Raw genomic sequence first — 22,987 nt, 5'->3', positions numbered from 1 at the left:
AGTGGAGAATTCCCTTCAAATTGAGAGACTCACCTCTGGGTTTTTAAAGAGGGATGGATCTAACCTGTATCAGTTAGGATCTAGTTCTGCCACGAGTAGTAGATATCCCACAATAGTAGTGCTCTAAAGAAAGTGGAAATTTTTCCTTTTCTCATGTAGGTAGATAATCCAGGCAGACAGGCCAAGGTTGCTGTTAGTGGTTCCACGTATCAGAAACCCAGGTTCCTTTTTGTCTGCCATCAACACATAGTTTCCGTCTCATGTTCTAAAAGCTAACTATTCCAATCCTAGCTATCATGTCCATTCCCGATAGCAGGGCACTGGGGGTGGGGAGGCAAACCACACCATGATAACACCTTTTCCTCATCCCCTCTAATACACACAGCCCCATCTAGCTGCAAGGGAGACAGGAGATATATTTATTATTTCAGGTTACTCTGTAACCAGATAGAAACCAGGCATTCTGTTTTTGTAGCAGAAGAGGCAAAGGATATTGGGAGACAGCTTATAACCAATGACTTAGTCCTTGGGCTGGAACAGGTTAATGATGCTAAAAAGCTTGTGTGGGCATTAGGTCTTTTGCAGAAGGCAACAGTGTATAATGGAGAGGGCCTTGTGATAGTACCTCTTTATTTTCTGGGCTTCCATTTTCTATAAATGAAGAGCTTAAACCAGATCATTTAAAGGTGCTTAGGGGCATCTGGGTGGCTCAGTTGGTTGTGTCTGATCTTGATTTCAGCTCAGGTCATGATCCCAGGGTCATGGGATTGAGCCCCACATCGGGGTCTGTGCTGTACGTGGAGCCTGCTTGGGATTCTCTCTCTCTCCCTCTCTCCTCTCCCCCACTCCTTTACGTGCATGCTGTCTCTCTAATTAATTACTTAATTGATTAAAAAAATAAAGGTGCTTAGAGTTGTTAGACTTTAAACAGTTCTTTTTTTTTTTTTTTTTTTAACGTTTATTTATTTTTGAGACAGAGAGAGACAGAGCATGAATGGGGGAGGGTCAGAGAGAGGGAGACACAGAATCTGAAACAGGCTCCGGGCTCTGAGCTGTCAGCACAGGGGCCCGATGCGGGGCTCGAACTCACAGACCGCGAGATCGTGACCTGAGCCGAAGTTGGCGCTCAACCGACTGAGCCACCCAGGTGCCCCAAGAGTTGTTAGACTTTAAAAATAGTATGAATGAAGGTAGATGAGGTTATATTTTGAAGTGCAAGTTAAAGAAGAGGGCAACATTCAAGAAACTTGAATCCGGTTTATTTGGCCATATGGCCCTTTTTGGTGGAACATCTAGTGCTTACTGTTTTGCAAAACATGACTTTGTCTATTTTAATTCCTTCTCTTTAGTAATAGAGAAGCTGAAAATTAGAGGTGTATGACTTGTAAAGATTGTAAACCTAGTTGCAGCAGAGTCAGGACTGGACCATGGGTATCTTGACAAATTGCGTAATGTGATACGATTATCATTTGTAAATCAGAGCACAGAGGTCTTGGAGGGTCAGGTAAGTTTTAAAATAATTCATAGGTTCTCAACAAGTTATTATTCTTTTTGGAAGAGTGAGATAAACTGCAAAGAATATTCTTTTTTTTTTTTTTTTTTTTTATGTTTATTTTGAGAGAAAGTGCATTAGCAGGGGAGGGAGGGAGACAGAGAGACAGAGAGGGAATCTTAATCAGGCTCCACCCTCAGCATGGAGCCAGACGCAGGACTTGATCCCACAAACTGTGAGATCATGACCTGAGCTGAAATCAAGAGTCGGATGCTTAACCAACTGAGCTACCCAGGCTCCATCCATTCTTTCTTAAATAGCCCAATCTGGATGAAATGGTAAAATCTACAAAATCACTAAGAGCACTTTTCAAAAAAACAGACTTTATACCATTATGCATTCTAAACAGATATACCAAGAAGTTACTTGTTAAAAGAGTAGTGAATAAATTATAGGATATGAAATGTGGAACTGAATTTTGAAGATAAGACTAAATTGATTTTAAACCAGGTAGCTGGAACAAAGAGTGGCAGACATAGTGTATGAAGAGCACATGGGATATAGCCATGTCAAGCTTTGGAATTCCTAAAGGTTGTAAACTGGTTAAGAACTCAGGTTATGCACAAAGATAGCTTTAAGTTTAAATCCTTGTTCCTTTGCTCACTAGCTGGTGACATTGGGCAGTTAACCTTCCGAGCCTTGGTTTCTTATCTATAAAATGAGGATAATGTGGGAAAATAGTATTTGGAGTAGTGCCTAGACTGTAGTAAGGTTTCAGGGGTGCCTGGGTGGCTCAGTCAGTTAAGCATCTGACTTCTGCTCAGGTCATGATCTTGTGGTTAACGGGTTTGAGCCCCATGTTGGGCTCTGTGCTGACAGCTTAGAGCTTGGAGCCTGCTTTGGATTCTGTCTCCCTGTCTCTCTGCCCCTCCCCCCCTCAAAAATAAACAAACATTAAAAAACATTTTTTTAATAAAAAAAATGTAGTAAGGGTAGGGTTCTGTAAATTGATGATAGTTGTTTCTCTGTGTTCCTAGAACTTAGAATGTATGATGCTCAACACAGTATAATTGCTTAACAAATTGATTATCAATTTGAAGAGTAGAGTTTATCCTGTTATTTTACATGGTATTCTGTTGAATACTAACTATGTGCCAGCAATGTAGTAATCACTTTATATTGCTTATTTCATTTTTATAACAATGTTAGGAGGAAAATCTAATGTTACCACTACTGTTTCCATTTTATAGATGAGGCGGCTACAGCTTAGGAATTAAGAACTTGTCACTGCAGTGAAGCTGGGTTCAAAAGCAGTAAAAGTCTGACTCAAAAATCTATGCCATTGGGGCACCTGGCTGGCTCAGTCTATAGAGCATGCAATTCTTGATCTCAGGGTCATCAGTTTGAGCCCCATTTTAGGCATAGAAATTACTTTTAAAAAACTTTTATGTTTTGCATTTTAAGCCACTCTGCCATACAATCCTACTTTTCTTTGCTCATAGTATTTTCATATTCCATTTCAGCCTCTCACGTAAGTCATCTTGTATGCCTTGTATCATATATGACCAGATCTTTTTCCTGATTTTTTTTATTTTATTTTAATGTTTACTTATTTTTGAGAGAGAGCTCAAGCCAGGGAGGGGCAGGTGGAGGGGGAGGAGGCAGAGGATCTGAAGCAAGCTCTGCTCTGACAGCAGTGAGCCCATCGTAGGGCTCGAATTCACAAACTGTGAGATCATCACCTGAGCCAGAGTCAGACACCCAACCGAGTGCCCAGGCACTATAGAAAGAATTTTAAGTTTTTGTTGTTTTTCCCATGGGAAGCTTGAGATTGAGTATACCTATAGCTATAAAGTACTAATTCTTTTAGGAGAAAAGAGGGAGAATCATTTCAGCCTTGAGATTTTGAAAACACTCAGCTGTTCATGACAGTTGAATTTCTTAAATCGAATTCAGTCTTAGACTCACTTTTATACAGCTGTTTCCTTTTTCACCCATTTATTTAAGCCCTGTCCTTCTTAACCAGCTTAAGACAATTCTTTTTTTGAATCCTTCAGTGACCTTATTTATCCTGATTTCCTTTGAATTCATGTACCTTTATTATTTATACATTTGGCATATAAATAAATTCCTTGAGGGTTAGACGGTGCTTTAATAGGCAGTGTCTTGTAAAGTTGGACACTATAAATGTACATTATAACATCTAATCCAGTCCTTTCTTTGCTTGTTGAGGCAAAAAGAATTGGAGCACCTGAGTGGCTCAGTCGGTTAAGTGTTCATCTTCGACTCAGATCATCATCTCAAGGCTTGTGGGTCTTAGCCCCAGGTTGGGCTTTTAAGCTGACTGCTCAGAACCTGGAGCCTGCTTTGGATTCTGTGTCTTCCTCTCTCTCTGCCTGCCCCTCCCCCACTCATGCTCGCTCTCACTCTTTCTCAAAAATAAATCATTTTAAAAATTAAAAAGGAGAAGGATCTAAATGTAACTTGGAGGAAGAAAGTTTAAAGATAAATTTAAGAACACTAAAAGGTTTGAGAAGTATGTTTCTTACCAGTGAAAGTTAGGTAATACTTCATAATGAAAAAGTAATAACTCCCCCCCCCCCCCACCCCCGTTTGTCTTACAGGCACAAGACGCTGGTCTCGGAGTGTCAATTTTACTATGTGTCAGAGCTCTTCAACTCAGATCAAGCGAGGATGAGGAAATGAAGGCATCAGTTTGCAAAACAATTGCTTGTCTTTTACCAGAAGATTTAGAGGTCAGACGAGCCTGTCAGCTTACAGAATTCTTAATTGAACCTAGTTTGGATGGATTTAATATGTTGGAAGAACTGTATCTGCAACCAGATCAAAAATTTGATGAAGAAAATGCACCAGTTCCAAATTCTCTCCGATGTGAGCTCTTACTAGCTTTAAAGGCCCACTGGCCTTTTGATCCTGAATTTTGGGACTGGAAAACTTTAAAACGACACTGCCACCAACTGCTAGGACAAGAGGCCTCAGATTCTGATGATGATCTAAGTGGCTATGAAATGTCTATTAATGACACAGACGTTTTAGAGTCATTTCTCAGTGACTATGAGGAAGGTAAAGAAGATAAACAATATAGAAGAAGAGATTTGACAGATCAGCATAAGGAGAAAAGAGACAAAAAACCCATTGGTTCTTCTGAAAGATACCAGAGGTGGCTTCAGTATAAATTTTTCTGTTTGTTATGTAAGCGGGAATGTATAGAGGCCAGGATTCTTCATCATTCTAAGATGCATATGGAAGATGGGGTTTACACCTGTCCAGTTTGTATTAAAAAATTCAAGAGAAAAGAAATTTTTGTTCCTCATGTGATGGAGCATGTTAAAATGCCACCAAGCAGAAGGGACCGTTCTAGAAAGAAATTACTGTTGAAAGGCTCTCAGAAGGGAATTTGTCCCAAGAGCCCCTCTGCAACCCTGGAGCAAAACCAATCATTGGATGAACAAGCCAAAGGAGAGTCTCATGAATACGTCACATTCAGCAAATTAGAAGATTGCCACCTGCAAGACAGAGATTTGTACCCATGTCCTGGCACAGACTGTTCCCGAGTATTTAAGCAGTTTAAATACTTAAGTGTGCATCTTAAAGCTGAACACCAAAATAATGATGAAAATGCCAAGCACTACTTGGATATGAAAAATAGAAGAGAGAAGTGTACTTATTGTCGACGACATTTCATGTCTGCTTTTCACCTGCGGGAGCATGAACAAGTGCATTGTGGTCCTCAGCCTTATATGTGTGTATCTATAGATTGCTATGCAAGGTTCGGATCAGTGAATGAACTACTTAACCATAAACAAAAACATGATGATCTGCGTTATAAATGTGAATTAAATGGCTGTAACATTGTTTTCAGTGACTTGGGACAGCTTTACCACCATGAAGCACAACACTTTAGGGATGCATCTTACACATGCAACTTTGTTGGCTGTAAAAAATTCTATTATTCTAAAATTGAATACCAGGATCACCTCTCAATGCATAATGTTGAAAGTTCAAATGGAGATGTGAAGAAATCGGTGAAACTTGAGGAGGCTGCACCGGGTGAAAAGCAAGATTGTATTGATCAGCCCCATCTACTTGACCAAACTGATAAATCACATTTACCCGAGGATCTTCTTTTCTGTGCCGGATCAGCTAGTTCTCAAATAGAAACTGCAGAAAATCTGAAAGAAAACAGTGACAGTAATTCTAGTGATCAGTTAAGTCATAGCTCTTCAGCTTCCATGAATGAAGAGTTAATTGATACACTGGATCACTCGGAAATGCAGGATATATTATTATCTCATGAGAAAGTCTTTGTGCCCTCCAATTTAAAAGAGAAATGTTCCAATGTGGCAGTTTGCTTTGATGGGACTAAGTTCACCTGTGGTTTTGATGGCTGTGGTTCCACGTACAAAAATGCAAGAGGGATGCAAAAGCATCTCCGCAAGGTCCATCCGTACCACTTCAAACCCAAAAAGATAAAGACAAAAGATCTCTTTCCCTGTGGGGGTAATGAACACAATCAAGCAACTGAAAAGTTTGATGCAGAACCTAAACCCAGTTCAGATACAAACAGTGACTCCCCAGATGAAGGTCTAGACCACAATATTCATACTAAGTGCAAACGAGAATATCAAGGTTATTCCTCAGAAGCTTCTATCTGTGCTTCTAAGAGGCCGTGTACAGAGGATACCATGTTGGAACTTCTGTTACGCTTGAAACATTTAAGCTTGAAAAACTCAATAACGCATGGATCATTCTCAGGGTCATTGCAGGGGTACCCATCCAGTGGTGCTAAGTCTCTTCAGTCGGTTTCACCTACTATCTCCGACCTTAATTTTCAGAATCAAGACGAGAATATGCCAAGTCAGTACCTTGCACAGTTGGCAGCTAAGCCTTTTTTCTGTGAGCTTCAAGGATGCAAATATGAATTTGTGACCAGAGAGGCTTTGTTAATGCATTATCTTAAAAAACACAATTACTCAAAAGAAAAAGTCCTTCAGTTAACCATGTTTCAACATCGGTATTCCCCATTCCAGTGTCATATTTGCCAAAGGTCATTTACAAGAAAAACACACCTTAGGATTCATTATAAAAATAAACATCAAATTGGCAGTGACAGAGTCACTCACAAACTACTAGATAATGAAAAATGTGATCATGAAGGCCCATGCTCAGTAGACAGATTGAAAGGTGATTGCTCTACAGAACTTGGTGGTGACCCCAGCAGTAACTCTGAGAAGCCACACTGTCACTCTAAAAAGGATGAATGCAGTTCAGAAACAGATTTGGAGTCGTCTTGTGAAGAAACAGAAAGTAAAACATCTGATATTTCATCACCCATGGGTAGCCATAGAGAAGAACGAGAAGGACGAGAGGGAAGAGGTAGCAGGAGGACTGTTGCTAAAGGAAACCTCTGCTATATTTTGAATAAGTACCACAAACCATTCCATTGTATCCATAAAACTTGCAACTCCTCCTTCACTAATCTAAAAGGCTTGATTCGTCATTACAGAACTGTACATCAGTACAACAAAGAACAATTATGTTTAGAAAAAGACAAAGCAAGAACCAAAAGGGAACTTGTCAAATGTAAAAAGATATTTGCTTGCAAATACAAGGAATGTAACAAACGCTTCCTGTGTTCCAAAGCTCTTGCTAAGCACTGTAGTGACTCTCATAACCTAGATCATATTGAAGAGCCTAAAGTGCTTTCTGAAGCTGAATCTGCAGCAAGGTTTTCCTGTAACCAGCCTCAGTGCCCTGCTGTTTTTTATACATTCAGCAAGTTGAAGCACCACTTGATGGAACAGCATAATATTGAAGGAGAAATACATTCAGAATATGAAATTCATTGTGATCTTAATGGCTGTGGCCAGATTTTCACCCATCGCAGTAATTATTCTCAACATGTATATTACCGACATAAGGACTATTACGATGATCTATTTAGAAGTCAGAAAGTGGCAAATGAAAGGCTACTGAGGAGTGAAAAGGTGTGTCCTACAGCTCTCACTCAGGGGCATGAACATCAGACTACCAGGAGATCATTTAATGCTAAGGCTAAAAAATGTAGTTTAATCAAAGAAAAGAAGGCTCCGATTAGTTTTAAAACAAGAGCTGAAGCCCTCCATATGTGTGTGGAACAGTCTGAGCACACACAGTACCCCTGCATGGTTCAAGGATGCTTATCTGTGGTGAAGTTGGAAAGCAGCATAGTGAGGCATTATAAACGCACCCATCAGATGAGTAGTGCCTACTTAGAGCAACAGATGGAAAACCTGGTCGTTTGTGTGAAGTATGGTACCAAAATTAAGGAGGAGCCCCCTTCTGAAGCAGAGCCCTATATAAAGAAAGAAGAAAATAGCTGTGAATCAGAGCACACAAAGCACGGCCATTCCCCAGGTGACAGCGTGCCTGTCCAGAACACAGATTCCCTTCATCCAGGCGAAAGGGATGGAGGTCAGAAAGGATGTACAGAAAGCAAACCAGTTTTTGATGCAGATACTCTCCTCTACAGAGGAACTTTGAAATGTAACCATAGTTCAGAAACCACTTCTTTGGAACAATGTAATATAGTTCAGCCTCCTCCTTGTAAAATAGAAAATTCCATACCTAATCCTAGTGGGACTGAAAGTGGGACTTACTTCACGAGTTTCCAGCTGCCTTTACCAAGGATCAAAGACTCAGAAACTGGGCAGCCAAGTTCAGGGCAAGAAAACACTGTAAAAAATTCAACCCCTGTTCCAAAAGAGAATTTTAGGAAACATCCACAGCCCAGGTCATTTGATTTGAAGACTTATAAACCTATGGGATTTGAATCTTCATTTCTGAAATTTATTCAGGAAAGTGAAGAGAAAGAAGACGATTTTGATGATTGGGAACCTTCGGAGCACTTAACATTAAATAATTCTTCACAACCCAGTAATGACTTAACAGGGAGTGTTATGGCAAATAATATGGTGAATGACAATGACCCTGAAGTTGACATACCTCATTCTTCCAGTGACTCTGCAATTCATGAGAACCTGACTGCAATCCCACCTTTGATAGTAGCTGAGACAACAACAGTTCCTTCCTTGGAAAACCTGAGGGTTGTATTGGACAAAGCATTAACAGACTGTGGAGAGCTTGCCTTAAAACAGCTTCATTATCTTCGGCCAGTGGTTGTCCTTGAAAGATCTAAGTTTTCCACACCAATTTTAGACTTGTTTCCAACAAAAAAGACAGATGAGCTTTGTGTAGGAAGTTCCTAAATAGCAATTTTGTTTTAGAAACAGACTGGCTCCAACACTGCAACATGGGGACAATTGCCAATTTGAACAAAGGCTGCGAACCAGCCACACCATTGTTTAGGGTAGAATAGGCTGTGTATTTACATGAATGTATAATATCTATGTCAGCAGTATTGGCTGAGTCCATTAGCTCTCCAGTTGGTTTATTGATTGGGGTTTTTTGTTTTTGTTTTTGTTTATTAAAAAAAGAAATGGAACTGTACTCTTGTTTGGTGCTAATTAATACATCAAAATATATTGGGGCTTCCTTTTTCAAATTAAGTGTGCATGATTGTATATGGAACAAATACTAAGATCCCAGGGTGGGAGGGCTAGGGAAAGGGATATGGAGTTCTTACTTGACTTGAATGTGCACCTGAGGGTGCTTTGTGTAATATATTGTACACTACAGCATCTTATATTTTTTGAGTTGAGTTTCAATAAATTACAATTTTTCACCCATTTCTTGTTTACTCATAATGAGTTTTCATACCATACACTAACTGAAACTGCACTGGGCATTTTCTGGAATGTGCACTTATATTTTACCCCAGTAGTTTCTCGTTTCTTATTAACCAAACCATTCAGATCAAGTTTCTTTCTGAATGACTGTTGTCATAAAGTTTTTGTGTAGAGAAAATTCTGAAATTGAGTAATTAGCTCTGAGGGTCAAGATAGCTCCCAAAAGAGGATGCCCGGCAGCTGTCCAGATAGAAAGAATACCAAGGAGAACATGAAGGGCATAGATGGATGCAGTCATGTTTCCAGGGACCTACAAAGAATGTGGTAGGCTGCAATGAAAGGGAAGCACTGGGATGAGATGACTGTAGAGATCGATGGGCAAGGACCCAACCATGAATGCTATTGAGTTTGGACTCGAGTCCTTAGGCAGCTGAGAGGCTTTAAAGGATTTGAACAAAATAACATGACGTTAATTGCAATGTTAACAATTTGTAGATGTCTTGAAATGATTGTGATTTGAGAGGCTGAGAATGGAAACAGTAGATATTAAGACTGTTGAAGTAACTGAGGCAAACCTGATGAGAGTTTATACTATCAGTTGGAGCACAAGGAAGAGGAGATGAAATTTAAAGAGAGGGTTGAATGGTGAAAAAAACGTTTTGAGCAAAACCGATTTAGTAGTGATGCATCCAGTTGAGGTTGGAATACAAAAGGAAGAAATGAATTTTGGGGAAGAGGATGGAAAGCCAAGGTGAGCTTGGTCTTTGGATGTGTTGAACCTCAGTGGACTATGAGCCCTGTATGTCTAATGACAAAGCAGTGTGTTCTTATAAATACAGCAGCTTTATTCTCTGTTCTTGTGAAGTTCTCAGTGAGTTTCATCAGCTAGCAATGAAGTGACTCAGACACTCCTAATATCCCTTTCTTACGTCTGTCGTTAGGATTTTAAGACCTTTTCTCTGACCCCTAAAACCCACGCACACAAACATGGACACACAATGCCTAAGTGCTTTCTTGGTTCAGATCCTAGTAGGTAACCATAGGGTTCTCAAATAAGCATCTGTTGAAAGAAAAAATGGCAGAAACAGTGGACAGTGGAACATCTCAGAGGCTGAGGCTACTACTGACTCCTTGGGACCTTTAGCTAATTTCTGTGGGCTTCAGTTTCCTCACCTATAAAGTGAAGAGGTATGGGATATTTTGACAGGTCACTTTCTGTGATCTGAGCATGAGAAATAGCTGGCAGCTTCATTTTTAGCCCAGAACAAGAGAAGATTGCTAATTTGCTTAAGACTGAACGACATCCATTCGACCACTCCTAACTTCTACCCCCAGAAAGGGCCAAGTAGGTCCGTTTGTAGTGGAACCAAACCCTAGTTGAACGCTATTGAAAGTTTGCTTCAAGTACAAGCCTAAATGGTTCATCCTAAGATTATTTTCTATTCCAGTTGGAGCATCTTTATTTGACTTTTTAATAAGACCACGTTTTATGTCAAACCCAGCATGTGTAGTTCTATGATAATACAGAAGGTCGGACAGTTATTTTTCTAGCTTTCCATACTGTCATTTTTACTTGATGTGTTTTTGGGATTTGTCCCAATGCTAGCACAAACCTGGAAGCATTGACTTTGTTTTCAAAGCCCTTTTAAAGTCAAGAATGCCCCCTAAATAATGGGTAGAAGTTCAGAGTACCAGACACTTTCATTCTGTCCTTTTACCCAGAATTCTCTTACTTCAGTGTTTCCCCATGTTGATGAACACGTGTGAGAGAGTGGGGTGGGAAATGAAGGAAAAGAAAGTTTTTGATTAGTATTCACAGTGTTCCAACCCAAACCTATCGTCTCTTAGTCCCAGGTTGCCTATTTCTGCCCTGCACTGCCAAGGACATAGTCATAGTTATTAACCAAATATTTAAGTGCACACATATTTAGTGATGGTTTCAGATGCTTTAAAAGATAAAAATGTAAAGTAAGTTTATCAAGGTATCTGGCGGTGTGGAGCTTTCGTGTGAGGGCTGGGGTAGCTTTAAACGTTGTAAAGTGTGGTAAGTGGACCAGCAGCGTGGGCATCACCTGGAGCTTGTTAGAAATGGAGAATGTCAGGTCCCACTCCAGAGCTTCTGGACCCAAATCGCATTTTAGTAAGATCGATCTCCAGATGATTCATAGGCACAGAAAAATTTGAGAAGCAATGGCCTAGAATACAAAGTGGAAAGCACTGTGAGAATTCAGGGTAATTGCACGTTTTTAAAGCACTTTACATAAAATTATCTTGTTGAATTTTCATAAGTTCATGAAGTAGGTACAGTTACCCTTATTTGGCAGCTAAAAAGATAGAAATAAAAAGTGTTTTGCCTAGCTGATAAAAGCTAGGAATAGGTGGAGCCTAGTTTCCAATCTCATCTGACGGAAGGTATCAGGGAGGGGAAGTTAATGTGAAGGAAGAATATTAGAAGATTGCAGGTGGTATTTAAAGTCCCAAAAACACCCTAGCTCTGTAATTAAACTAAGTATATGGTTTGTAAAAGTGAATAATGGAGAATAAAGTTTGAAATGTAAGTAAAAGCCAGGTCACGCGAATCCAATGCCAATCATACATCTATTGTTGACATTTTCTCATTTGAGGAAAAAGGAAAACTAGTTCATATGGTTTCTGTGAGTAATTTATAAACTGTTAAAAAGTCCATGTTTCTCTCAGAGAGAAACTTCTAAAAGTCTGAAAGGTTGCCCAATCCCTTCTCCCCACCTGCCACCCCACAATAGACTGTGATACCCCTGGTTTTATATGCTGACTCAGAGGCAAAGCCTCCTATTATGTAGAGCTGAGTCTGGAAAGAGGGGCCTGCCTTAGTCTGACTTGCTTGGTCTATACCTGCAGGAATAGATTCTGTGACAGACTGCTTTTGGAGGTCTGAACCACTTTGAGGAAGGGAAGCAGGATAGGAGATTTAAAAACCTGTTCACCTGTATTCGACAGGTTTAGCCTGGAAAAGAGAAGACTGGAGGTACGGGAAAGCTATAGCCAAGTATTCACTAAGCACGTACTATCTGCTAGCTCCTGAGCGATGAACATGAGGCAGTGAGTTTCCTGCATCATGGTGATTAGAGTCTAGTAAAGAAGAGACAATAAACAAAACACTACATAAAGTGCTACAAAAGAATCTGTGGCTGCGATAGCCTCCTCCCCCCTCCCCCCCCCCCCCCCCCCGCCAAAAAACAAAAAGGCCAGGAAGAGCTTTCTTGAGGAAGCCATGTTTGAACTGAAACCTGAAGAATCAATAGGAATTATCCAGAGAGGATAATCCTGTTGTGTGGAAAGGCTTTGTGGTGTGTTCATGACCTTGACAAGTCTGGTATAGCTCATGCTGTGAGAAAAAATGGGAAAGGGAAAGGAGAGAAGGTTGGATAGATAGGTAAGCAGCAACCATATTTTAGTGCCAAGTAACTAGCTTCTAGATTTCAGATTTTGTTTGAAAGTCAATGAAGAACCTTTTGAAGGTTTAAAAGTAGGCACTGCGTGATTCATAAATTGCAGCATGTAAGTCAAAAAGTCTTAATACAGTCTGATGTGGAAGTGACTGATGGCTGGCCCAGTAGATAGATGGACGGATGACACTATCTAAAGGTGGGCTGAGGGGTGCCTGGTGGATCAGTCGGTTGAGTGTCTGACTTCAGCTCAGGTCATGATCTCACAGCTGGTGACTTCAAGCCCCGCGTCGGACTCTGTGCTGACAGCTCAGCTGGCATGCTCTGTCCCTCTGTCTCTCAAAAGTAAATAAACATTTAAAATTAAAAAATTAAATGTGGGGGGCGCCTGGGTGGCTTAGTTGGTTAAGCGGCTGACTTTGGCTCAGGTCATGATCTCTCAGTCTGTGAGTTCAAGCCCCGTGTCAGGCTCTGTGCTGACAGCTCAGAGCCTGGAGCCTGTTTAAGATTCTGTGTCTCCCTCTCTCTGACCCTCCCCCGTTCATGCTCTGTCTCTGTCTCAAAAATAAATAAACATTAAAAAAAATTTTTTTTTAAATAAAAAAAATTAAATGTGGGCTGAGATGTCTTGCATAGTGATAATTCATCTTTGGATGTGTTCAGGTGTCTAAGAAGGGAGTCAAACTATAAATGGGTTTTTGGACTAGGTTCTTTTTAATTTTTTTTTTAACATTTATTATTCATTTTTGAGAGACAGAGAGAGACAGAGCATGAGCGGGGAAGGGGCAGAGAGAGAAGGAGACACAGAATCCGAAGCAGGCTCCAGGCTCAGAGCTGTCAGCACAGAGCCCGACGCGGGGCTCGAACTCACAAACTGCGAGATCATGACCTGAACCAGAGTCGGATGCTCAACCGACTGAGCCACCCAGGCGCCCCTGGACTAGGTTCTTTTAAGGTATGTTATACTATGGAGATTTACAATACCTTCCTTGCATTTGTTTGTAAATGTCACTACAAATAATAGTTGCACTTACCTCTATGGGTAGCTTATTCTTTAACACAAATTTTCAACTTCTCACTACAGGCCTACAAGGTAGAAGTTACCCCACGTCACAAGGTATTAAGGCTCGAGTTAAGTAATTTGCTCAAGGTAACAAGGTTAGTGAATAGGAGAGCCAAAAGTTTTAACCCAGATCCATTGTATTCCCAAAGGCCTATCCTCTTAACAGTTACTCTATAAAGATTCTATCCAGGGGCACCTGGGTGGCTCAGTCAGTTAAGCATCCAACTCAAGTTTGACTCAGGTCATTATCTATGGTTTGTGAGTTCCAGCCCTGCAGCGGGCTGTAAGCTAACAGTGTGGAGCCTGCTTGGGATTCTCTCTCTCTTCCTCTCCCTCTGCCCCTCCCCCACTTTCTCTCTCTCCTTCCCTCTCTCTCTCTCAAATAAACTTAAAAAAATAAATAAATAAAAGGATTCTACCCAAACAAGTGCACAGATATGGTAATAGGCACTTGATGAATGAACAGTGTAGGCCATAAAGATATTTTTAATTCTTCCAGGGACTTTGCATTCATCTAATATTTTATTTTAAAAAGTTTTTAATGTTTATTTTTGAGAAAGAAAGAGTGTGAGCAAGGGAAGGGCAGAGAGAGAAGGAGACAAAGAATCTGAAGCAGGCTCCAGGCTCTGAGCTGTCAGCACAGAGCCCAATGCGGGGCTTGAACTCATGAACCGTGCGATCATGACCTGAGCTGAAGTTGGACACTTAACAGACTGAGCCACCCAGGCACCCCTCACTTAATATTTAGACTTCTATGTGCCAAGCCCTAGAGATACAGTAGTCAATAAAAGGGACATGGTCCCTGTCTTCAAGTTGATAATAGGAAAGACAGATGTTAAACCAAAAATTTCACAAATAACTATAATTGTGTTAAGTGCTTTGAAAGTAAAGTGAGAGGTGCCATGTAACAGGGGGTCTAATCTAGTATAGAGATTCTCAAGCAATGATTTAGTTGTCACAGCCCTATCTTTCTCCAAAAAGTTTCTGGTTGGCATTCTTTAATAGTTTCTGACCTATTTTAACCTTTAATAGCCAAATCCAAAGTCTTATCTGAGTCCCTTTTATGCCTTGCTAGAAAAGATTTTGCGGGGCTCCTGGGTGGCGCAGTCGGTTGGGCATCCGACTTCAGCCAGGTCACGATCTTGCAGTCCGTGAGTTCGAGCCCCGTGTCAGGCTCTGGGCTGATGGCTCAGAGCCTGGAGCCTGTTTCCGATTCTGTGTCTCCCTCTCTCTCTGCCCCTCCCCCGTTCATGCTCTGTCTCTTTCTGTCCCAAAATAAATAAATGTTGAAAAAAATTTAAAAAAAAAAAAAAAAAGAAAAGAAAAGATTTTGCGTTCAGTCACTAGGAGACTGTGGGTTTAACATCAATAGCAGTCACTCCTGAACCAGTAGGTCATTTCACCCTGACGCAAGTACATTTCCAACGGCACTCTGGACTCCATATTCTGGATGTGTCTCTGGCACCTCAAGCAACTTGCCTTACCTCCCCTTCTTGCAAGAACAAAACAGTTCTTGCCTCTACCAGGCCTCCCTCTTGCTGTCCTTTCAACCAGAATGAGCAGATTGGAATAGCATCACACAATATTTTTCCAAAAATTGTCATAACTGACCCCTTTTCTTCCTTTTTCTGCCTCTCCCTCTTCTTGGTGCAAACCCACTTTTGGATTCTTGGCTGTCTTCACAATTGATCTCACAGTTCATACGCTTGTGTGTGAACTCTTTTCATGTAAGTTTTTTAGGTACAGACTATACATTTTGTATTTTCATACCTCCTTGTTGAAAGTACATAGGTAGTAGCCAGTAAATAATTGTTTTGATAACATGTGATTTAAGTTATTGTACAGCACGCTACTGTTTACCAAGTGTTTAGAAAATGATATCATTTGTCATACCAACATATGTCATACCAACATAAACCTTGCAAAAGATGTGGCATTCCCATCTGTAAAGAGATGAGCAAAATGAGGCTCAAATATGTTTAAAGTCTTCCCAAAGATCACAATTTCTAAACAATAGTGACATGTGAAAAAAGGGAATGCAACAAAATGATCCAATAATATCCCCCCTCCACATTTGCCTAATCCCTAAAGAGCAAACTATTCAGTCTTCAGGAAAACTTTCTTTAAATCCTCAAATCTCCACTTAACCTCAGTTAATAATTGCTGTCTCTCAGTGTATTGTTGGAAGTGTTTTATATCTACACTCCCCAAGAAAGTGACCGCTAGCCACATTGGCTAAATAATTAAATTTATCTAATTATAATTAAATAAAATGTAAAATCCAATTCCTTGGCCACACTGTTCACATCGGACAGAGCAGATATAGAATATTCCCATCATTGCAGAAAGTTCGATTGGACAGTGCTGGGCTAGAGCTAGAACTTGCCAAAGATCAGAGAAAGCAGTATGACTGAACCGAAAATCCAGGCCAGTAGCTGGTTGGTTCTGAGTGAGAAAGTTCACTGGGTGAGTGGGAAGCAAGCTGACCTTTGAAACAGTGACATCACAATGTACAGTTCACAATGGCTCCAGAACACGTCGGCTCCAAGGCCACGCTCCCTAGCCCATATCTAGGTTCCTGAAGCCTCTGCACATGTAATTCCAGGAGCTGCTGTCTTACTAAAATGTCAACATCTTTGTCCTCATCTTCTGTCTGGGACAACCTCGTAGAATATCTCTCTCTGAGCTCAGTATGGAAGTGGCTACAAGCAACTCTTCTGGGAGAGACTAGTCCACCTCAGCAAACAAATTTTGGAGTACTAGATACCCTTGCTCCAATTGTGCAAGTTATCCTGGGGATTTCTTTTTTGCTTTTGTTGGGAGTAGGAGTATATATCTTATGGAAACGAAGTGTTCGGTCAATTCAGGTCATACTCTTTTGTTTCAGAGGAATTTAAATAGTTAGAAATTGAAACTTGGTTAGTTCTCTCCCGCATTGCTGCCATACCCGTATTTTAAGACCATGCAGATGAGGAAAGGATGAACCCTAATCTCTGAAATTGGTTGAAACTAGGTTATCCTTAAAAACTTTTGCCAGTTAGGTTTCGAGCATAAAACGCTCTCTCTCTCACAGTGGTTTTTGGCCTGTTTTAGAATAAAACAGATGAAACAAGCTTATAAACTGAGAAGGCAGCTTAACCTCAAACTTATTTGATCACATATTCATCTTTGAGTTTTTACTATGTGCCTGACACCATTAGGGGCACCTTTTCATAGAATAGGCATTGCAAGGATAATTGGGATCTTGGGTTTGGCTTTGCGTTCTTACTGTGACATTGCTCTGTACCTGATGTCAAGGCATGTATATTCATTAGGCACCGATATTTTCATTATTTCTTTGTTTTCACAATATCAGGCTTGGGCACCTGACTGGCTCAGTCAGTTAAGCATCTGACATCGGCTCGGGTCATGATCTTGCTGTTCATGAGTCTGAGCCTCACGTCAGGCTCTCCGCTGAGAGCACAGAGCCTGCTTCAGATCCTGTCTCCCTCTCTCTATGCCCCCCACCCCCGCCTGCTCATGCTCTCTCTCTCTCTCTCTCTCTCTCACACACACACACACACACACACGCACACACATAAATAAATAAATAAATAAATAAATAAATAAATAAATAAATAAATAAAACATTGGAAAAAAAAACCAACAGGGGCGCCTGGGTGGCTCAGTCGGTTAAGCGGCCGACTTCACCTCAGGTCATGATCTCGTACTCCGTGAGTTCGAGCCCCGCATCGGGCTCTGTGCTGACAGCTCGGAGCCTGGAGCCTGTTTCGGATTCTGTGTCTCCCTCTCTCTGACCCTCCCCCGTTCATGCTCTGTCTCTCTCTGTCTCAAAAATAAAATAAATGTTAAAAAAAATTTTTTAATAAAAAAAAGAAAAAAAACCCAACAATATCAGACTCAATAAATAGGGATTCTTCTAGGGAATAGGAGCATAATTGGCTGGGATTGTAAGAAACGAGGATTTTACATACTTCTAATCACCAATAATAATAACTTCATAGTTTTATCACCAGCAATAATAGCTATATTTACAATGTAGTCAAATGCTTGCTTTTTTTTTTTTAATGTTTATTTGTTTCTGAGAGAGAGAGGGAGAGAGAGAATCCTAAGCAGACTCTGCCTGTCAGCAGAGCCCAATGGGGGACTCTAACCCATAAACCATGAGATCATGACCTGAACTGAAATCAGGAGTCTGACACTTAACCAACTGAGCCAGCCAGGATCCCCCCAATTTTTTTTAAGTTTATATGAGAGAGAGAATGTATGTGCGAAAGTATGCTCGGGGGAGGGGCAGAGAGAGAAGGAGAGAGGATCCCAAGCAGAACCCACGAACTGTGAGATCATGACTTGAGCCACAGCCAAGAGTCAGACACTTAACTGACTGAGCCACCCAGAAGCCCCTAGTCAAAATGTTTTTAGAATCCCAACAATAACATGAAGCGGATAGAGGTTGTTTTCATATAGAGGTTTCATTTTCATTATCATCTCCATTTTGTAGGCAAGCGAACTTGGTTATCACTGAACCAAGTTGACATAGACTGTAAAAACTGGCAAATCTGAGATTTGAACCCAACTTTTAGGATGCCAAATTCAAATCTCCAAAATCTCATTTAATGTAATCTAACTAATGTAAATCCCCAACAGAGATATGCGTGTATACATGCACTTCAGTTAGCTAATAGAAGAATATAAGGCCAAAAACCCAAACTGTTTTCTATAATTCTGGGTTCTGCTCTTGTCTGGTTAATGTTCAGCTCAATTAGATGAACCCGCAGCCCTCTGGACACCTCAGCCAAGAAAAAGAGTTGGTATAACAAGTGGTTAACAGCAAGGGCTTTGGAGTCGGACTGCGGGGGCTCAAACCTTGGTTCTGTAGCTTGCTGTGTTGACTGACAGCAACCAGCCTCCAAAACCCCACTTTCCTTTATCTTTAGGATGGGTTTGCTAACAGTGCCTCTCTTAGAGTTGTAGTGAGGGTTAAAGGAGATATTGTGTATGTAAAGCTCAGCACGCACTAAGTACTCAATAAACAGGGCCAGTTATCATAACAAGGAAGAAAGATGATTGGTTGTTTTTTTTTTTTTTTTATCCTGACAGGAATCTATCCTAGATCATTAAAAATTTTCCCCCAGGGGCACCTGGGTGGCTCAGCCAGTTAAGCGGCCAACATCGGCTCAGGTCATGATCTCGTGGTCCGTGGGTTCGAGCCCCGCGTCGGGCTCTGTGCTGACAGCTCAGAGCCTGGAGCCTGTTTCAGATTCTGTGTCTCCCTCTCTCTGACCCTCCCCCGTTCATGCTCTGTCTCTCTCTGTCTCAAAAATAAATAAACGTAAAAAAAAAAAATTAAAAAAAAAAAAAAGGTAAGGTAGGCTAAACTGAAAAAAAAAAAAAAAAAATTCCCCCAGGACCAGGAAACCTAGTTTTTCAGACCACTGTGTCCTGAGGGAACCTACACGGAAGTCAGAATTCCTGGGTTTCAGTCCTGGCTCTACCATTCCCAAGTATACGACCTTGGACAATGGCAGGGTCCAAACTGGAAGGTATTTAAATGGCTACCCAGTTCTGGTTTTTTTCTACATAAACAGGTCATGCATAGGCAAAACGCCCTCCTAGCACAGATCCCTGCCTGTGACAAATTTTTAGTAAATGGTATCTATTATTATCATCTTCACTAATTAAATGCAAATAATAATCCCTGACCTGCGTATCACTGTGTTTTGTGGTGAAGATCAAAAGACGAAAAGGATGTGAAGGTGTTTTGTTAAACAGAAGCCTTGGTGTAGGGATGAGGGATTATTGTTACTGTTAGGTTTTTGTTTTGATTCTGTTAGTAAACTGAGGCATTCGTGCGAATAAACAAGTAACGTTCAACTTCTGTTGTTTTATTTTAGAAAATATTGTTGTTTGTCATCACACTCTACAAACTTTACAAGAAGAGCACAGATTTTTTTCAGGCTTTGCTGGTCAACCCAGAAGGGAACACTCTCCCGGGTCAAGACAATAACTTCTTCCTGTCCTTGGGTCTGCAAGAGAGAATTTTGAAAAAACTTCAGATGGTGGAAAACAAAGTGAAGGACCTGGAGGGGATGATCATTTCCCACAAACCTGCCACGAAGAGGGATTGCTCCTCTGAGCCCTACTGCAGCTGCTCTGACTGCCAGAGTCCCTTGCCCGCATCAGGATTTACTTCCACATCTGAAATGTGACGGACTCCAATCTCTTCCAGAAAAGCACTGTTTTTTCCCTCATGTGTGTGGTGGTGTATCAATAAAGATAGAGAACTATATTGAAATTACCCTGCAAGGACGGGCTCTCTATTCACTAGGGCCCAGCTTCTACTGACGTGTGCGGTGGGGTAATGTGGGGTATAGTCGTCGTTAAAAATGTCTCTGAGATACTGATGTCACTTGGTAGGCTGGAGACCATAAACAGGCATATTGTAACAAGGATGACCAAACCGGAATATGTGGGATGGGAAAAGAAGGGAAAGTGGGTCAGGGATGCAACCTTGGGCTCCACGCTGAAGAGGTTGGATTGGATACAATAAAAACAGCAAGAAAGTGCTGTTGAAGGGCAATGGTGTGGACTGTCCTGTAGAGGTAGGCTGGCTCTTGTGCTGGTCTTTGGTCTGAAGGTAAATAATGTGGCCTGGGAATCAGTGTTCATTAATTACTGAGGTGGACAAGGGTGGGGTGGACATAAAGGACACTATAATTTTATCCAACTTTTATTGATACTTAATCTGGGCTAAGCATTATAACCCTTGGGAATCTGTCCTGAGTGCTTCAGGAGCACCCAGTTTGGCTGGTTGGGCAGTTAATTTCAGAACAAGGAGTAATATGTGATACAGTGGGGTTATACCAACTTGAACTTAGCTGAATTCTCCTATGTGAATCCCAGCTAGGCAGGGAGGGAAGGAGGCACCTACCTGCCATTTCACTTGATGGGTGTGCCCCCCCCCCCATAGGAAGGAGGGCCCACGGAGGGAGGGATGATAGTAAATCATCCCTCAGTGGGTGGGTCTCAGATTCCCCAAGCCTTATAGTGTGTGCATTTTTGCCACAATAAATGTGATTATAGTCATTGAAATACTTTGCAACTCTCTGCCACCCAAATGAAATACTTGGGCAAAGAAAGCAGCAGTGATTTATGGCCATCCTGGAGAAAAACTGGCTGTGCTGTTCAACAGGATACGATATAACAATCTCCCAAGCTGGCATCTTCCTAAGGGATTTCCAAGGGTAATTTTGATCATAAGTTTTTTCCAGTGCACTGGCATTAAAATGCAACCTCTGTAAGATGAGACCTCACGGTATAGTGTACTCAGTGTAAAAACAGGTTAGTAAATACAAGGTAGGGCCAGGAAAGGCTTTGCAGAAGTGACACCTGAGTAGTCCCATAAAGGGTTACATAGGCAGACAATGAAATGGAAGGTATTTCTGCTGGTGAATCACCACAGAGCCATATAAAAAAGAGGGTGGCTTGGCTGGAGAAGGAGAGTTTCAGGGTGGCTAAAGCACTGGCTATTTTCTAAGCTACAATGAAGGATTTGGGCTTCAGGGTAAGACACACTAACTTCATCCTCAGATCAGCTTTAATTGATGATGTGGTGGGGCGCCTGGGTGGCTCAATGGGTGAATCATCCAACTTCGGCTCAGGTCATGATCTCATGGTTCGTGAGTTCATGTCAGTGCATGCTGACAGCTCAGAGCCTAGAGCTTGCTTCAGATCCTGTGTCTCCCTCTCTCCCTGCCCCTCCCCTGCTCATACACTGTCTCTCTCTGTCTCCCTCTCTCTCTCTCTCAAAATAAGTAAACATTACATTTTTTTTTTTTTAATTCATGATGTGGTGAGGGCGCCTGGGTGGCTCAGTCAGTTGGGCGTCCAACTTCGGCTCAGGTCATGATCTCGCGGTCTGTGAGTTCGAGCCCCGCGTCAGGCTCTGTGCTGACAGCTCAGAGCCTGGAGCCTGTTTCAGATTCTGTGTCTCCCTCTCTCTCTGACCCTCCCCCGTTTATGCTCTGTCTCAAAAATAAATAAACATTTAAAAAAAATTCATGATGTGGTGAACAGAACAGACGGAATTTACCAAGTATGCATTATCTGTTAGTGCAGGTGAGGAGTTTGTTCACTATGCTGCTTAAAGAGTGCCATGCAATCTTTTAAATAAAGTCAAAGTCTCAAGGCACCTGGCTGACTCTGTCAGTGGAGAATGTGACTCTTGATATCGGGGTCCTGAGTTTGAGCCCCATGTTGGATAGGAGACTGCTTTAAAAAAAAATTTTTTTTTAATTGAAGTCATTATCTCCATTTTTGCACAGTCCACATTTAAGTGTCTTCCTACATAGTTCTAGTCATCTTGTTTCAGTTACTTTTCTGGGGTATTTCAAAGAAAGTGTCAGAAGAAGGGCCCAGAAGAGTAGACTGATGTCATGTAATGAAGGGCCTTAAAGGTCATACCATATTGTTGGAAATGGGTCATTGTAGGTTTTTAGACAGGAGAGTGACATAGATTTGGTAGTCCGTATGGGAGACAGAATAGAATGATCTAGATGTAAAAGATAAAACAGGCTGGCTGCTTGTATGAGGATGCACGGTGTGGTAGAAACTGATGGAGTCACCTGGCTCTCAGCTATCCAGAAAGGGTGTGTGGGTCACACCACAGTCACAAGAGACTGATACCAAGTGTTCGTTCCCAGTGTGGGGAGTGGGTCATTCTTGAGACCAGAGTACTTATGTCCAGGGCATCAATTAAGGAAACTTGGATGTGTGGCGAGCAGAAAATCAAGGCAAAATGGGGAAAGGGCTTGAGAGCTACTCTGTCGTTCAGGTCAGTTGGGCTAGACCAACTATCCTCCACCACTCCATAGGGAGGAGAATCCTTCCCCTCCACATTCAGTCTGCCTCCTTTGGGAAAACCCTGATGACAGCCTGTTGGGAGGCTCCCGTTTCAGTCTTCACACACACCAACCCTTCTATTTACAAACACTATCTCTCTGCACAGGGTAGGAAAGGATTCACTTTCCATAATTCACTTCTCCCTTTACTGCTACCACCCTAGTCAAAGCCCCCATCATTTCTCACCTGGATTCTCAAAATGGCCTTCTAACTGGACTCCCTGCTTCCATCTGTGTCCCCATTCAATTTATTCTCCACACAGAGGGCAAAGATACATTACTCCTCTGCTTAAAACCTTCCAATGGCTTCTTAGTTCACCCTGAGTAGAAGTCAAGTTCTTGTCTAAAGGACTGTGCTT

At 41.4% G+C, this 22,987-nt stretch overlaps 2 protein-coding genes across 2 annotated transcripts in view; both read left to right on the top strand.

The window, feature by feature from the left end:
- RLF (RLF zinc finger) overlaps nt 1-9,240 on the top strand; it is an 84,908-nt gene extending 75,668 nt beyond the window's left edge. The window contains exon 8 of the mRNA XM_078452042.2: nt 4,117-9,240. Coding sequence (XP_078308168.1) covers nt 4,117-8,760 — 4,644 coding nt within the window. The 3' untranslated portion in view covers nt 8,761-9,240. The remainder of the gene's footprint in view (nt 1-4,116) is intronic.
- A 7,008-nt stretch (nt 9,241-16,248) lies between these two features.
- Nucleotides 16,249-20,026, top strand: TMCO2 (transmembrane and coiled-coil domains 2). Its single transcript, XM_060626507.2, has 2 exons — nt 16,249-16,595; nt 19,623-20,026. The coding sequence occupies exons 1-2, from the start codon at nt 16,353-16,355 to the stop codon at nt 19,935-19,937; spliced, it is 558 nt and encodes a 185-aa protein (XP_060482490.1). The 5' UTR covers nt 16,249-16,352; the 3' UTR covers nt 19,938-20,026.
- Nucleotides 20,027-22,987: the final 2,961 nt, after the last annotated feature.

The sequence above is a fragment of the Panthera onca genome, chromosome C1 (assembly GCF_046562875.1).
Source record: "Panthera onca isolate mPanOnc1 chromosome C1, mPanOnc1 haplotype 2, whole genome shotgun sequence".
Lineage (NCBI taxonomy): Eukaryota > Metazoa > Chordata > Mammalia > Carnivora > Felidae > Panthera > Panthera onca.
This window is presented reverse-complemented; position numbering and strand designations above follow the sequence as displayed.